Source organism: Spinacia oleracea, chromosome 6 (assembly GCF_020520425.1).
Source record: "Spinacia oleracea cultivar Varoflay chromosome 6, BTI_SOV_V1, whole genome shotgun sequence".
In the NCBI taxonomy this organism is placed as follows: Eukaryota; Viridiplantae; Streptophyta; class Magnoliopsida; order Caryophyllales; family Amaranthaceae; genus Spinacia; species Spinacia oleracea.
The window spans coordinates 2,868,847-2,882,479 of NC_079492.1; the positions used below are offsets into that span (position 1 = coordinate 2,868,847).

Consider the following 13,633-nt stretch of genomic DNA (forward strand, 5'->3'; position numbering starts at 1 on the left):
ATTCGATTTATTATGTATTTGATAGATTCAAATCTCTTCTGTAAATGTCGTATTACTTTTTATCAATAAATTAATTTTACTTAATTAAAGCTCGAACTCTTACATCACATTCTACTCACATATTTCAAAATTAATCCGTTCAAAAAACCGATTTTAAATAAGATCATTAATTTAATTAAGTTCAAATAAGTGAAAATAAAATGAATACGATAAGAAATGCACCTCACCTCACTACTTGCATATTGGAAGCATTCTCTACAAGCTTCTAGCTAGATATATAATGATTTTTTTTCTTTTTATAATGTAAATAAACGCACAAGAAAAAACTGTTGAGAGAGAAGTCTACAACTTCACACGTCGCCGCATATGAGAAAAAAATTTCACCTTATTCTTAACAGATGTCTCCATGACTCCATGCATCTTAAGGAATTCCCTTTTTCTTAGAATATTTTTATTATATTTATTTTATATTTTCTTTTTATTTCTTTTTGTGAAAATATGATTGTGTTTATCGTCAACAACAGTGACTCAGTGAGCCAGGAACCAATTCTCTCGTCCCGCCTGGTCCATTTAAAAGACCAAAAGTAGAGGATTGAAGAATGATCTTTTCCCATTCTTAAAGGTTATTGAACACGTACTCACCCAATTGGTTACGAGGCAAAGGGGAGTAACCACTATCACGGCAAGAAATTGTATCATTAACGGCGGGAAATTCAGTCGTTAAAGGTCAGTAATCGTTGATTAACGACGTGATTTCCTGTCGCGAACCCGTCATAAAAGGGGGTCGTTGTTAATGGAAAAATCCCGTCATTAACCTTTTGTGAAAAAACATTTTCGACGGTTGTTCCCGTCTTTGTTTGGTTGTTATCCCCATCGCAAAAAACTTTTGCTTTTTTACCCGTCGTTATTAGGTTGTCATTAAAGATACAAATTCTAGTGGTGTATGGGCGTGTTCGGTGGTAGCAGGAGCGTTTTGATTTAAAACGCTACCTGTAATACAAGTATTTGTCAGGAATCAGTAGCGGTTAGCTAGGTAACTTTTCTCAAACGTTAAATATATTAGCGTTCAAATGTAGCGGGTCGCAATTTGATAAAATTATAGAGATATTTTAAACACTAAATATAAATAACCTTAGCCGCTACTTACCAAACACTCATATTAAATTTTTGGTTCTACTACGAGGAGTTTCCACCGCCTTCGGCGAGTGGACTAATCTCCTGCGGGAGTTTGCATGGGTACCTCGATGGGCAGCATCCCTCCCAGACTCCCAGTTGAGATTTTTTCCATTCTCAAGGCTCGAACTCGAGACCTTGGTTAAGGAGCAAGAGGCCCTTAACCATTCATGCCAACCTCAATTGGTAAACACTCATATTAATTAGTTACACGCTACTTTGAAGATAACCATTTCCCGTTACTAATTCACTGTTAGGCGCCGCTACTCCAACTTCTAATAATGCGCTACTCAACCGTTAAAAGTTACCGCTACCGCTAGTTTTACCGGACATGATCTTCCTATTTAATTCTCTTCTATTTTTGTAAGAGTTGACAAACAAAGATGATTGACGTCGGCAAAATTGGAAGGAAAGAAGAAACTTCAAACTCTACCAAACTTCTTTCGTTGCATGCAATCGGTGGGTCGATGAACTTTTATTATTTGCATATTTTTGCAGTTACATTTTTTTGATGGACAAAACGGTTTCGAATATGTTTACAATTATGAAGTCATAACATTTTAAAAAAATAATCTAATTTAAATGTTTGTTGCACGAGTTTAATTTTTATGTCCTTTTTTGAGGGAGGGTTTAAAGGTTGTAACGTTGTAATGTTGTACGTCGTGTAACAAAATTTTAGAATTTTGTCAATGTCAAATTTTATTTTTTTTAATGTATATTTATTACGAAATAATTAATTTTACATTTTTAATTTTTTGTACGTTCTATCAAATTCTACATACGTAATTAGTTGTACGGTTGTACATGTCACGCTTTGACGACTACTAGTATATGACATCAACTAATTGAAACTTGTAGATTGCTCATGTTATAAGGCCCAAAATCCTTGGGCGTCTTGTGCACTCTAGACTTGTGAATTTGTGATTCAACTACATTTTTTTTGGGTGCAAATAAGAGGCATGCCCCGACAGAAAATAAATTACACAATTAAACGTGGTGTAGCAACACCTACTAAGTCCTAGACAATGTGAGTCAATTTGTGATTCTACTACATTAATGTATTTAGTCTTATTTATGGTCCTTGATCAACCAAAAACCTTTGTTTAAAGCAAAACCAAGAATATTTTGTATCCCTTTATTTTCCGGAGTAAACATAATGTGGTTCCATTCCCATCATATACACATTTTATGACTCATTTTGGACCATTTTATGTCACAAACTCAATTAGAGTGACAATCTCTAAAATTGAGACCGTCCAAAGTTAAGCAGAAGTTTTGACCATTTAAAGTAGACCGTCCATAGTTGAGACTAAAAATGTCAACTTTTTCTTGGATTTATTCAAAACGTAGTACTCTCTTATTATAATGTCAATATCCCAAAATGCCCCTTCAAATACACTAGATTCAAAAAATTGTTCCAAATTCAGCTAAGATGTTCGATTTTGAGAGTGCCAGAGAACGTACAGTAACTTTTTGTTTTATTTGAGAAAAGTTAGGCACGCGTATTATTAAATCAAACCAAGTTCCGTCAAAATTGTTAAACTTTGGGAAAAATTGTCTAACCATATAAACTTCGACTCATTGGCATTCCATCTCACAACAAGATGAGTCTACTCGCTCTACATACATGAATGCACTTAAAAATTTGAATTCATACTTTCCTAATACTTCGTATGTTGTAGGTATTGTCCCTCACATGAATTGATCAATGAAATCATGAATACAATTTTATTCCCAAAGAAACAACTAAAACAATATTACATTTTTTTTTTTTGCAATTCACTAAGGAGGTGAAGCATGAAACAATAGTTCTTAATTACACAACCTAATGATTTAATCCCCTCCACCCAAAAACAAATTACCTCCCTCATTGTCATGCAACATCATGCATGACAATATCATATTACACAATCTCAAATCTAATCAACTAACTATGTCACCCTCTTGTGACCATTAAGTACACCCAAATCATACTTATACTCTATAGAAAACCCTTTTCCGAAGTGTAATTCAAATTAAGGTTTGAATCCCCGTTCCCTCATTTCCTGAGATAGGAAGCCGAGTGAGGACCCCTCGTTTGCCTAGAGTGTGAAAAAACTTATAGAGGGCGTGTGTGACGCCCTCTAGCCCTACCACAGAGGAGGGCATTCTTAGGGATAGGATACTCGTCTCTCAACGAACGAGACGGGGTATAGACCCTCATGTAGAATTGTTGTCCCAAATATTGCCTTATCCAATTCTCTGATCTTATGTTCCACATTCCCACATTGTCTAGGGACATGTATACTGCGGTCCATGCCTTCGGATACACCTGCATATTTAAGAAGTTCACTTGTTATTAGTAACCAACCTTAAGTCATGGTGTAGCATAATACAAAATGTTCTTGCTACAATAATAAGGGTAAAGTAAAGATAGCACTGGGCCGAGCTGAGACACGGCGGACACGATCGAGCCAAAGTCGTGGGCCGTTGGCCACATTATTTTTTGAAAAAAACATGCTAAATAGAGGGAAATTAGGCTTTTTTACATGACGGCCCAACCCGACCCGAAACAAGGGTATGTGGGCCTGGCTCATGCTTGGTTTGCATTTTGAAATAGGCCCACGACCTAGCCCAACACGAAAAAAATCATGGCTTGATACGAGTACGAAAAAAGCACGGTCCAATACGAGCACAAAATCGTAGGCCATTAGCCGCATATTTTCGGAAAAAGCACGACCATGCATGACACAAGAAAGCACGCTAAATTGAGTAAAAATTAGGCTTAGGCACGGTGGCTTGGCCCGACTTGGAACGAGAGGTACATGGTCATGGGTTGCATTTTAAAATTTCCAGCCCGACCCACGTGTTACCAGTTGTCGGGCCTGGTTAGGCCCACGTCCCATGGGCTTGGCCTGACACACCCACAACCATCTTTCTCGTGAAGTGGTGTTACCTGAACGGTGGATCGAGTAACTGCATCTCTCAAGTTATAGCTGAGTCTACTCCTAGGAGTCCATTGACCACCATCCATCCTGTTCATTAAAATGTAAAAAAAACTTAGTAAAAATTTATAGTAATTAAAAAATGGATCATATAAAACTAAATCTAGAGATGTGATACAGATATGTGTTCTTACCCAACAACAAAGAAAGCATAACCATCAATATGGTAAGACTGAACTGAATCTTCCATATTCTGGAAAATAATCTCAACAAAAGTCCTGTAATCAGTCTGCAACGACGCCGTTTTAAGATATGGAGTGCCCCATGTAGGGTAACTAGGCATGCTATTAGGGTAGTAAACACCAGGTATGTTGAAGTAGTCTGCAAGTTTTAAGGGTGTATCTGCCTGAAGATATGACACACTGTTGATAGCATACCTCTGCTGGCCATTGATGTATGCAGGTGAGTTTGCGAGCATTATGGTTCGTTGTAGTTTGATCAATCCGTAATGGTACGAGCCCTGTGGGTTCGGTCTTGGTCCGCTTGCTGATAAGTTCATCCTGAGTATAATGCAGACATCAGTATGATCATGTGTGTCATAAAATTTATTAACTCCTGAATGTTGTTAAATTCTATAATGAATATCAAGTAGGGGTGAATATGAACCGGATACCCGAACCGATAACCAATAATGCTAAAATTGATATCCATGAACAAAACATTAAGTTAGGGTACCCAAACTTTCGGATGGTACCCACTACGATATCCTATTAGAAAAAAATATAGACTTTATAACTAGATTATTGTAATATCATTCAACACTAAATATCAACATTTGGACATGATTTGGACTACATTAATAATAAAATTGCAATTTACTCAAATGCAAAGTGATAAAGGTTGCAACTTGCGACAAAACAATTTGTATGGCAATTATTTTTTTTACTTACATAGAAATATATTATTAGATTGTAATTTCTATTTTTGAATTTATAATTTACAAAAAAAAGGAAATATATATTTATTATACCTTTTTTTTTATGGAGTACCTTATTTTAATATTTTATAGAAAAAATATGGCGTTGATAGTAAAAATAATTTATGAGTCGTGGTCTACGTGGCACCATTAGAAAAGTGACACATAGGATTATGACACATTTTATTGGTTGCAACTTGCGACCTTTATCATTGACTCATTGTCCAACTCAAATTAAAGATCTTGGAAAAACAATATTTAAATTGGGAAAAAAATTAAAAGAAGACTTGTCGAACCGTTATCGGGTACCCATTATTTGTGAAACGATATCCGTAACCATACTCAATACCCGAATTTCGGATCGGGTATCCAAACCGATAACCATATCGGTTCGGGTACCCCACTTTTTCGGATGGGATACACAATCTGATAACCATATCGGTTCAGGTTCCAACTTTTTCGGATCGGATACCTAGCTTGATAACCGTATCGGTTCGGGTACCCAATATTTCGGATCGGATATTGGTTTAGGTTCGGGTTTTTGATTTTTATCGGATCAGATACGAATATAGATACATACCTGATAGAATGGGCCTGGTTGAGAGACCAACCAATCTGCGTAGTGGGCCCACGAGGAAGAGGCCCAGATACTTTCTTCCAAGAGTTTCTATAATGAAGTACTGCTGTTGTCGTAAGCACAGGTTTAGTGAAACGCGAAGAAACTACAACGTAATAATCATCAGGGGCCTGATCAGCTGTTACTAGGACTGAGTAAGACTGCCCTAAATGAATATCAAGGGAAGCGTAGTTGGTCTGTAAAGTATGTGTCCCTTCAACCTCTACTAACTTAAGCTTGTGCCCTGCTATCCTGAAGTTGATTGATGTTGCAATTCCAACGTTTGATATCCTAAACCGGTAAGTTCTCCCTACAATTATTATTATCACACAACTAAACATCAGTTTTGTTATAATGGAAGTAAAAAAAGATTAGTAATAACGTAAATAAAGAACACATAGATTTTAACGTGGTTCATTAACAATTTGTTTGTTAGGTACGTCCATGAAAGATGGGAGGAAAGTTTTATTGATCTAGAGAGTTTATATAGTACGTAATTTCTAGACAGATGCGAAAAAGCCCCACAAAATATGCCTAAAACAGATAACCCTAGTCCAAAATACCAGATAATGTAAACCGATAACCTGAGATCCCCGTGTTGGGGAGTTGCAGTAAGGGGTTTGACCGATTCAAGGCATTATTCTAACAAGTTTGATTTGGAGGAGTAAAACTCGGTACAAAGATATACTACCTCCGTTTCAATACATAAACATCTTTACAATTACTATTTGCACAAATATCTATTTGCACAAATATTAAGACAAAAGTAGAAAAATTGGTTGATTATAATAAAATATTGATAAAGTTAAAAAAAAAAAGTGTGTAAAAATGTGGGTGGGTGTAGGAAAAAAATGAAAAAAGTAAGAGAAAGTGGATGGAAAATTGTAAATATTGTGGGGTAATAAAAATAAGGTAGTAAATTTTCATGTCAAAAAATTAGAATAAAGCAGAGGGTAAAACACATTATGAAACAGAGTAAAACGAAAAGTATAAAGACCATTCTGGAGCAGAGGTAGTATATATCAAGGCAATTCGTCTATCTATTTAATTACTGTATCATTCTTTTGCTAAAGTGTATTGACATGAAAGTAGCTAGGGTAAATTAATTACCTTGTTCAACGGTGAAAGTGTAACCATTCCATCCACGGCCATTGATAAGAAGACCATCAGGCATAGGGATGTTGCGGCCCCTTTCTAACATCCTGGTCAGTTGCTGCAAAGTTAAATACAAGCTGGTGTTAATTTCAGAGTTGGCAAAATCTGACATGACATTGACACGACACGAAAAAAGCAACGAATGTCCAGGGTTTGCGACCCATTTAATAAAACGGGTCAATACGACACGACACATTTAATTAAATGGGTCGGGGTTAGTGTTTGAGATTATCAATACGAAACTGACATGACTTAAATGTATTTGGTGATAAACGTAAATAATAGAACCAACTTTATTGAACAAACACGACAACAAGACACGAACCAAAGACGAAAAAAATAGGTTAGTGACAAGAGTCTCCGACTAGATTAGTTAGATGGGTCAACACAACACGACACGACACATTTATTAAACGCGTAGAGTTAGTGTTGAGATTTTCCAACCCGTTTATATTCGACACGAATACGACCTGACACGACACGTTTGTCCGCTCTAGTTATAAACAAGTAATTAGACTCACCCTGTGGCTTTTCTTGTACCAGTCGCCTGCAAGAACGGTGAAGTCTCCGGCAGGGGGAGGGAAAGGGACCGGAATACGAGGGCGACTATAGATTCGGAGGGCACCAAACCCACCAGAAGCCTTGTGAAGGGCAATGGAAGGGAAGTAGAAGAAACTCCCTATTTGATCTTTGGCTTGAAGGATGTATGTGAAGTTCCTTCTTGGTGGGATTGGACAGGTTGTTCCTGGCATCCCATCTTGATATGAATTCCTTCTTTGTTGCAATCCATTCCTGCATAATTTAAGCCAAATTAATTAGACTTGTATAGGCAAAATCTTGTATGAAACGATCTCACAATGTGGCCGAATTTTTAAATTTGTATATTTCAAAACTTCATAAGGGTCATTTTCAGACAAGTTACATTAGCGTGCGTTCTATTCACCTGATTTTCACTTATTTTTTCTGAACTTATCTTATTTGAACTTATCTGAACTTATTTGAACTTATGAAAACTTATTTTAGTTATAAGTTGTACTTGGTCAACCCATTTTCCTGAACTTATCTTATCTGAACTTATCTGAACTTAACTAAACTTATCTAAACTTATTTTTCCTGAAATAAATGGAAATAAAGTGAACAGAACAGGGCCTTAGCTTTTGCAAACTTTAAGGCCTTGTTTGTTTTACCAAACACAACATACACAAGTAATTAGACCTTTTTCCAACCATAAAAAAATCGGTGATTATCTTATTTCATACATAATAACAATTAATTGTTACCTTGATCTACATTTAATAATTGTCACATTACTAATTCACATAACACTATATCACTATCATTCTATCAATATGATAATCAAATTCGGACGGAGGGAGTAAAGATAGAACTCCATATTTTTCAATTCGACAACCGACACTCCAAATCGAAAGAGTTCACTTAGATATATATACAGCCCAAATCCCAAATGGCCCAAATAATTCAGTCCAAAACCCAGGCCCAAAAAATTCAACCCAAATCTCAAGAGGCCCAAAAAAGTTGAAAAGCTGAAGTTTGTAGTGACAACCTAAAAGGCCCGTGATTAAAATAATAATAAAATAATAAAAAGGTTCCTGATTACACTTTGTTTAGTGCTTAACTGCTTGGCCTACGTGATAGATATCACGTGCGCCCATTACCCGAATCATACGTCTGGCAGTCTGGCACGATAGAGTGAGAAAGATAGATCTAATCACGTGCGTCAATGTGTGGATCCCACGTGATTAGTGAAGAATGGAGTACAAATGTACAATTTTACAAATACGAAGGAAAATACAAGCAGTATACGGAATATTGTACGAGGATCATACGCACTTACGCTGTAGGAGTATTTTTCTTCTTATCAAAATGTTTAAATACGTTATGTAAATTTTTATGGAAAAAAAATAGTTTAATTGAAAAAAAGTTCGACAAAATAATTTTTTCCAACCACTCTAGTTAAATGCTGCGTTTTATTCACCTGATTTTCACTTATTTTTCTTGAACTTATCTTATTTGAACTTAACTGAACTTATCTAAACTTATTAAAACTTATCAAAACTTACTTTAGGCCATGTTCTGTTCACCTTATTTCCACTTATTTCAGGAAAAATAAGTTCAGATAAGTTCAGTTAAGTTCAGATAAGTTCAGATAAGATAAGTTCAGGAAAAATAAGGGTTGGCCAAGTACAATTTATAACTAAAATAAGTTTTGATAAGTTCTAATAAGTTCAGATAATTTCAGATAAGTTCAGTTAAGTTCAGATAAATTCAGATAAGATAAGTTCAGGAAAAATAAGTGGAAATCAGGTGAATAGAACGCAGCCTTAGTTATAAGTTGTATTTGGTCAACCCTTATTTTTCTGAACTTAACTGAACTTATTTTTCCTAAAATAAGTGGAAATAAGGTGAACAAAACAGAGCCTTAAAGGCTGCGTTTTATTCACCTGATTTTCACTTATTGTTTCTGAACTTATATTATCTGAACTTATTAGAACTTATCAAAACTTATTTTAGTTTTAAATTGTACTTTGCCAACCCTTATTTTTCCTGAACATATCTTATCTGAACTTATCGGAACTTAACTATACGTATCAGAACTTATTTAAACTTATTTTTCCTGAAATAAGTGCATATAAGGTGAACAGAATATGCGCTTAAAAAAATAAGATGAGCTAAAAAGAAGTTTCAATTGTATAACTTCAAAATACGAAGTAATATGGAGTCTTTATAAAAACTTAAATGACCATTTAACAAAATCTCCGGAGTTCTTTCCCAACTACCAAGCTAGTTAAGACTTTTTTTTATAACTACATGTTACCCTATATATTAACCTTTTCAAGGACCAATAAGGTCTTAACCTAATGGTAAATATTGAGAAAGTGTGTACAATTGTTTATATGTACGAATTCCTCTTCTAACTCAAAATATTGTCACACTTTTTCAGTGTGGTAATTGTATCAAGGCATTATCATTATCATTAATTATTTTTGTTACCGATCTGTTAAAAAAGGTTACAAGTTTTTTACTTCAAATAATTTGAAAAAATCAATTAAAAAAATAGGGACATAATGAACAAAAAAAAATGTAATATACTATGTACATTGAATTTGTGATATGATGATGAGATGATCAAATTAAGGTTGACACATCCACATTTCTTTGCCATAATAAAATATAAAAAAAGTGGTATCTACATACATTTAATGCTTGATCTATAAGTTAGTTTTTCAAGGATTATTGACATAGAATCTTTATGGATTATATTATAATGCAGAAGACATAAAAGATTGATAGGTGTAAGATCAAATTGAAGTTAGTTACCATGAAATAAGGAAAGGTTCATTCAAGTAATTATGAACACTTATGATCAAGTTGTCATTCGTCACACAGTCAATCTGTGGCCCTGGAAACTGCCCATTGATCATTATCACCTGCCAAAAAATAATCAAACAATTAAAATTCCAAACTTACTTTTTTTTTTTTACAGTTTTGTGTTGTATAAAAATAAGATTGCATACATCTGAACCTTACTGGATATTAACATTGACGAGAAAAGCTTACGTTTTGCTTTACGCCCAAAGGGTAAGCAATGCCGTAATGCACTTTTAAGTAGATAAATCGGTACGGGCTTTCGGCATTGGTTACATTTACTAGGAGAATAAGGAAGAAGAGAAGTGGTAAGGTTTCTCTCATTGTTGTTTTGGGTTTTTTTTTGTTGATCTTTAATCTTTGTTTTTGGCACTTGTATTTATAATTGGGAAGCAAGAAAGTGTAGAAATAAAATGGTGGGATTTATGGTTAGTTCACAGAAGCACCGCTATTAGATTAATGATTGATTGTCCCCTTCACGAGTGGAGGTTATGTGGGTGAAAAAGTTTCTAGTGGTTAATAAAGTTATGTCACACTCACACCAATGTGTGTAACTTTGGAATGTTTCAGAAAAGTATTACTTTTTTTTTGGTGGTTAAGTACTTGTAATTAGTAGAAAAATCTGATTGAATTTTGCAAAATCGTCTCTCTTAAATCTTGGTGAAATCATGTGAAGTACTTTGTATTTAAATATACGTATTTCAGACAGTGTAATCGTTATTTCGAAGACAGGTTACAAGTATTATACGTACTTCGTACTTCATATTCAATAACTAGACTAAAGATTGAAGCAATAAAGGATCTCCTAATCTATTCTTTTTCAACAGAAAACACGTGTGTTGAATGTTGAAGATTGAAGCTCAAAGTTCGTCTAGATATACATATATATAGGCTCATATGAGCGGTCAAAAGAATTAAGCCAAGTACAAGCTCAAGATTGAGTATTAACTCGATGAATTCAAGTTCGTATGAACTAAGGTCGCAAATTTGAAGGATATACTACTCAATATGAAGTATAATGACTAATTTGTTTGTCTATGGGAAGTCCTCAAAGGCGTCAATCTTGATCGTGTTCGATTTTTAGTTATCTTTTACTCCGCGGTGTTACAAGGAGTTTCTAGTTAACCATATGCTCTCTGTGATTCCGTACAAAGTAAATGGTCACGTCAATAACTATACTTTAGTTATATGAATAGATCTAAATCAAAAATGCATGTTATAATTAATAGTCCCGTACTAGTTAAGTCATGTGATATAAATTGGACAAAAATTGCTCTTAGATTATAGATCTAATTTGGGGGTCCCTAGGCCATGATAATGTGACATGAACATCAAAGTCTTTGAATTCCAAATAACGCCAAAATAATTAGAAAATGACGACAAGAATTTGGACCCAACAAAAAAGAAAAGAAAAGAACACAAATCCAATGAATGAGCTAATCAGAAAAAGGGCACAATAGTTTTCACATGTTGAACTTGAGATTAAGACATTCAAAATTAAACATAAATTTCATTTTGTACTATTCACACTAAATAAGTCAATAATACACCTAATTTTTAAGAGTTATAAACCGACAAATGGTGTAAACGGGATTCGATTTCAAGTACTGATATCATTCCCTCGAGACTTTATTAACTAAATTATTTGACATGCACAAGTAAATTATTTTGTATTATGTCATAAATCTTGCTTAAGAACATGTTAATTGGTTGTTCCTTGATCGGAACGAGATCGGGATTCTTTCCGGTAACTGAACGGTCTATTTACGTACTTGAGAAATTTGACATTCAGAAAATGAATACTCAAGAAATTAATGAAGGGTAAATTAGGGTATTTGGGGGGTATTACATTTTAAATTCTTCATATTTAGGGAGAAGATCCTCTCTTGATCTCGAATAGATCAACAAATTAATTACTTTCATAAAATAAAAAAATTTAATTTTATCATTGTTAAATCCCAAATTAGAAAGCTGCATTACAACAAAAACAGCATTACAACAAAAATAATTAAGGAAACTTAACAATAACTTTTTACTAAAAGTAAATATAAATATACATACTTTTTATTGCTAAAAATAGTAACATTATCTTTGGATCTAAAATTAAGGCATTTAGTTAGTAATGTAGTACAAATAAGTCAATGTAGCATCATATTTCATGAAAAAACTATATAACTACTTTATATTATAGCAAAAAAATCATAAAAATTAATATGAATTATAGTTTTATTTATTTATTTATTTAGGTGGGATTGAAGTTTTTTTTTTTCAAGGAAGAACAATATCATTAATAATTAGCGGATTGAAGAACTTACTTGTTGTTTGACACCCATGGGATAAACGTAGCCATAAGTGACTTTCCAATCGTAATGTCGATACGGGTTTTCGCCATTGATGCCATTTACAAGAAGAACAAGGAACACTACTAAGGTTGATAAACAGAGTGCTCTGTTTTCTATCATTTTTGTTAATTTTTTTTCCAATTTATTGAGGGTTTTTTCTTCACTTTTTTTTGGAACTTTAAAGTGGGAAATTTTAGTAGATCTTTTTCTCTCTCTAGGATGTAGAGAGAGAGAGAAAGTGGCAGCTTGGTGTTGGAGTGACTGAAGTGGAGCAAAGGCAATGTAGGAAATGGGGGGTGACTTATTGAGGTCGAACCCACATACTCAATGACTCAAATGGCCCAACCACTGACTACATTTAATTAAGTTTTTATTTTGTTATGGAGTTTTGATTAAATTAATGAGCTCATTTGTTATGAAATTATGAATGGTATCATAATGAATGAAATTTTGTCAACAATTAACAATTGGTTAAAATTTTAACGGTTTTAAGTATCGTTACTAGAATCCCGATCTACTTTTTGCAAAATAGAGAGGGTGGGATTGTAGCGGGATCGGTAGGATCGTAAGAATCTACTTTTCACTTAGATTGGTGCATGATCGGTCAGGATTGTATAGGATCGAAGCAGGATCATATAGGATCGTACAGGATCAACGCAGGATTGTATAAGATCGTAAAGAATCGTGCAGGATGGGTAGATCCTACTTTTTTACTTTAAAATGATCCCTTAAGCAACCAACTTTCTCTTTAAGCCTAAAATTTGATAACCCAACTTCATAAACAAAAATATTTCTCTTCACTAATCTATATAACTATTACAAAGCCATATTAGCTTTATCAATATTATGTGAGAAAAATTTATGTATTTAGCATCCATATTGTTTGAAAGATGTGTATTTATTCATTTAGCAGCATTTTTCTTACTCCTTTTTACAATTTTATAGGATCTTACGATCCTACGATTCGATTCTACTGATTCGATCCTACCCCCTCGCCGATCCAAGGAGGGATCCCGGTCCTAAGAACCTTGATTTTACGAGTGTTTTATTCGCCTGATTT

The 13,633-nt window shown here is 34.2% G+C and overlaps 1 protein-coding gene across 2 annotated transcripts; it reads right to left on the bottom strand.

Moving 5' to 3' along the window:
- Positions 1-2,874: 2,874 nt before the first annotated feature.
- LOC110792542 (L-ascorbate oxidase homolog) lies at positions 2,875-12,893 on the bottom strand. Of its 2 annotated transcripts, none has more exons than XM_021997362.2 (8): positions 12,547-12,893; positions 10,184-10,293; positions 7,366-7,636; positions 6,800-6,902; positions 5,654-5,999; positions 4,292-4,657; positions 4,109-4,187; positions 2,875-3,484 (listed from the first exon to the last, which is right to left on the bottom strand). In XM_021997362.2, exons 1-8 carry the CDS (start codon positions 12,691-12,693, stop codon positions 3,272-3,274), a joined length of 1,635 nt encoding a protein of 544 aa, XP_021853054.1. In that variant the 5' UTR covers positions 12,694-12,893; the 3' UTR covers positions 2,875-3,271. The 2 variants fall into 2 exon arrangements, with proteins under 2 accessions (XP_021853054.1, XP_021853055.1); XM_021997363.2 differs by lacking the exon at positions 12,547-12,893 and adding an exon at positions 10,424-10,595.
- Between the last annotated feature and the right edge of the window lie 740 nt (positions 12,894-13,633).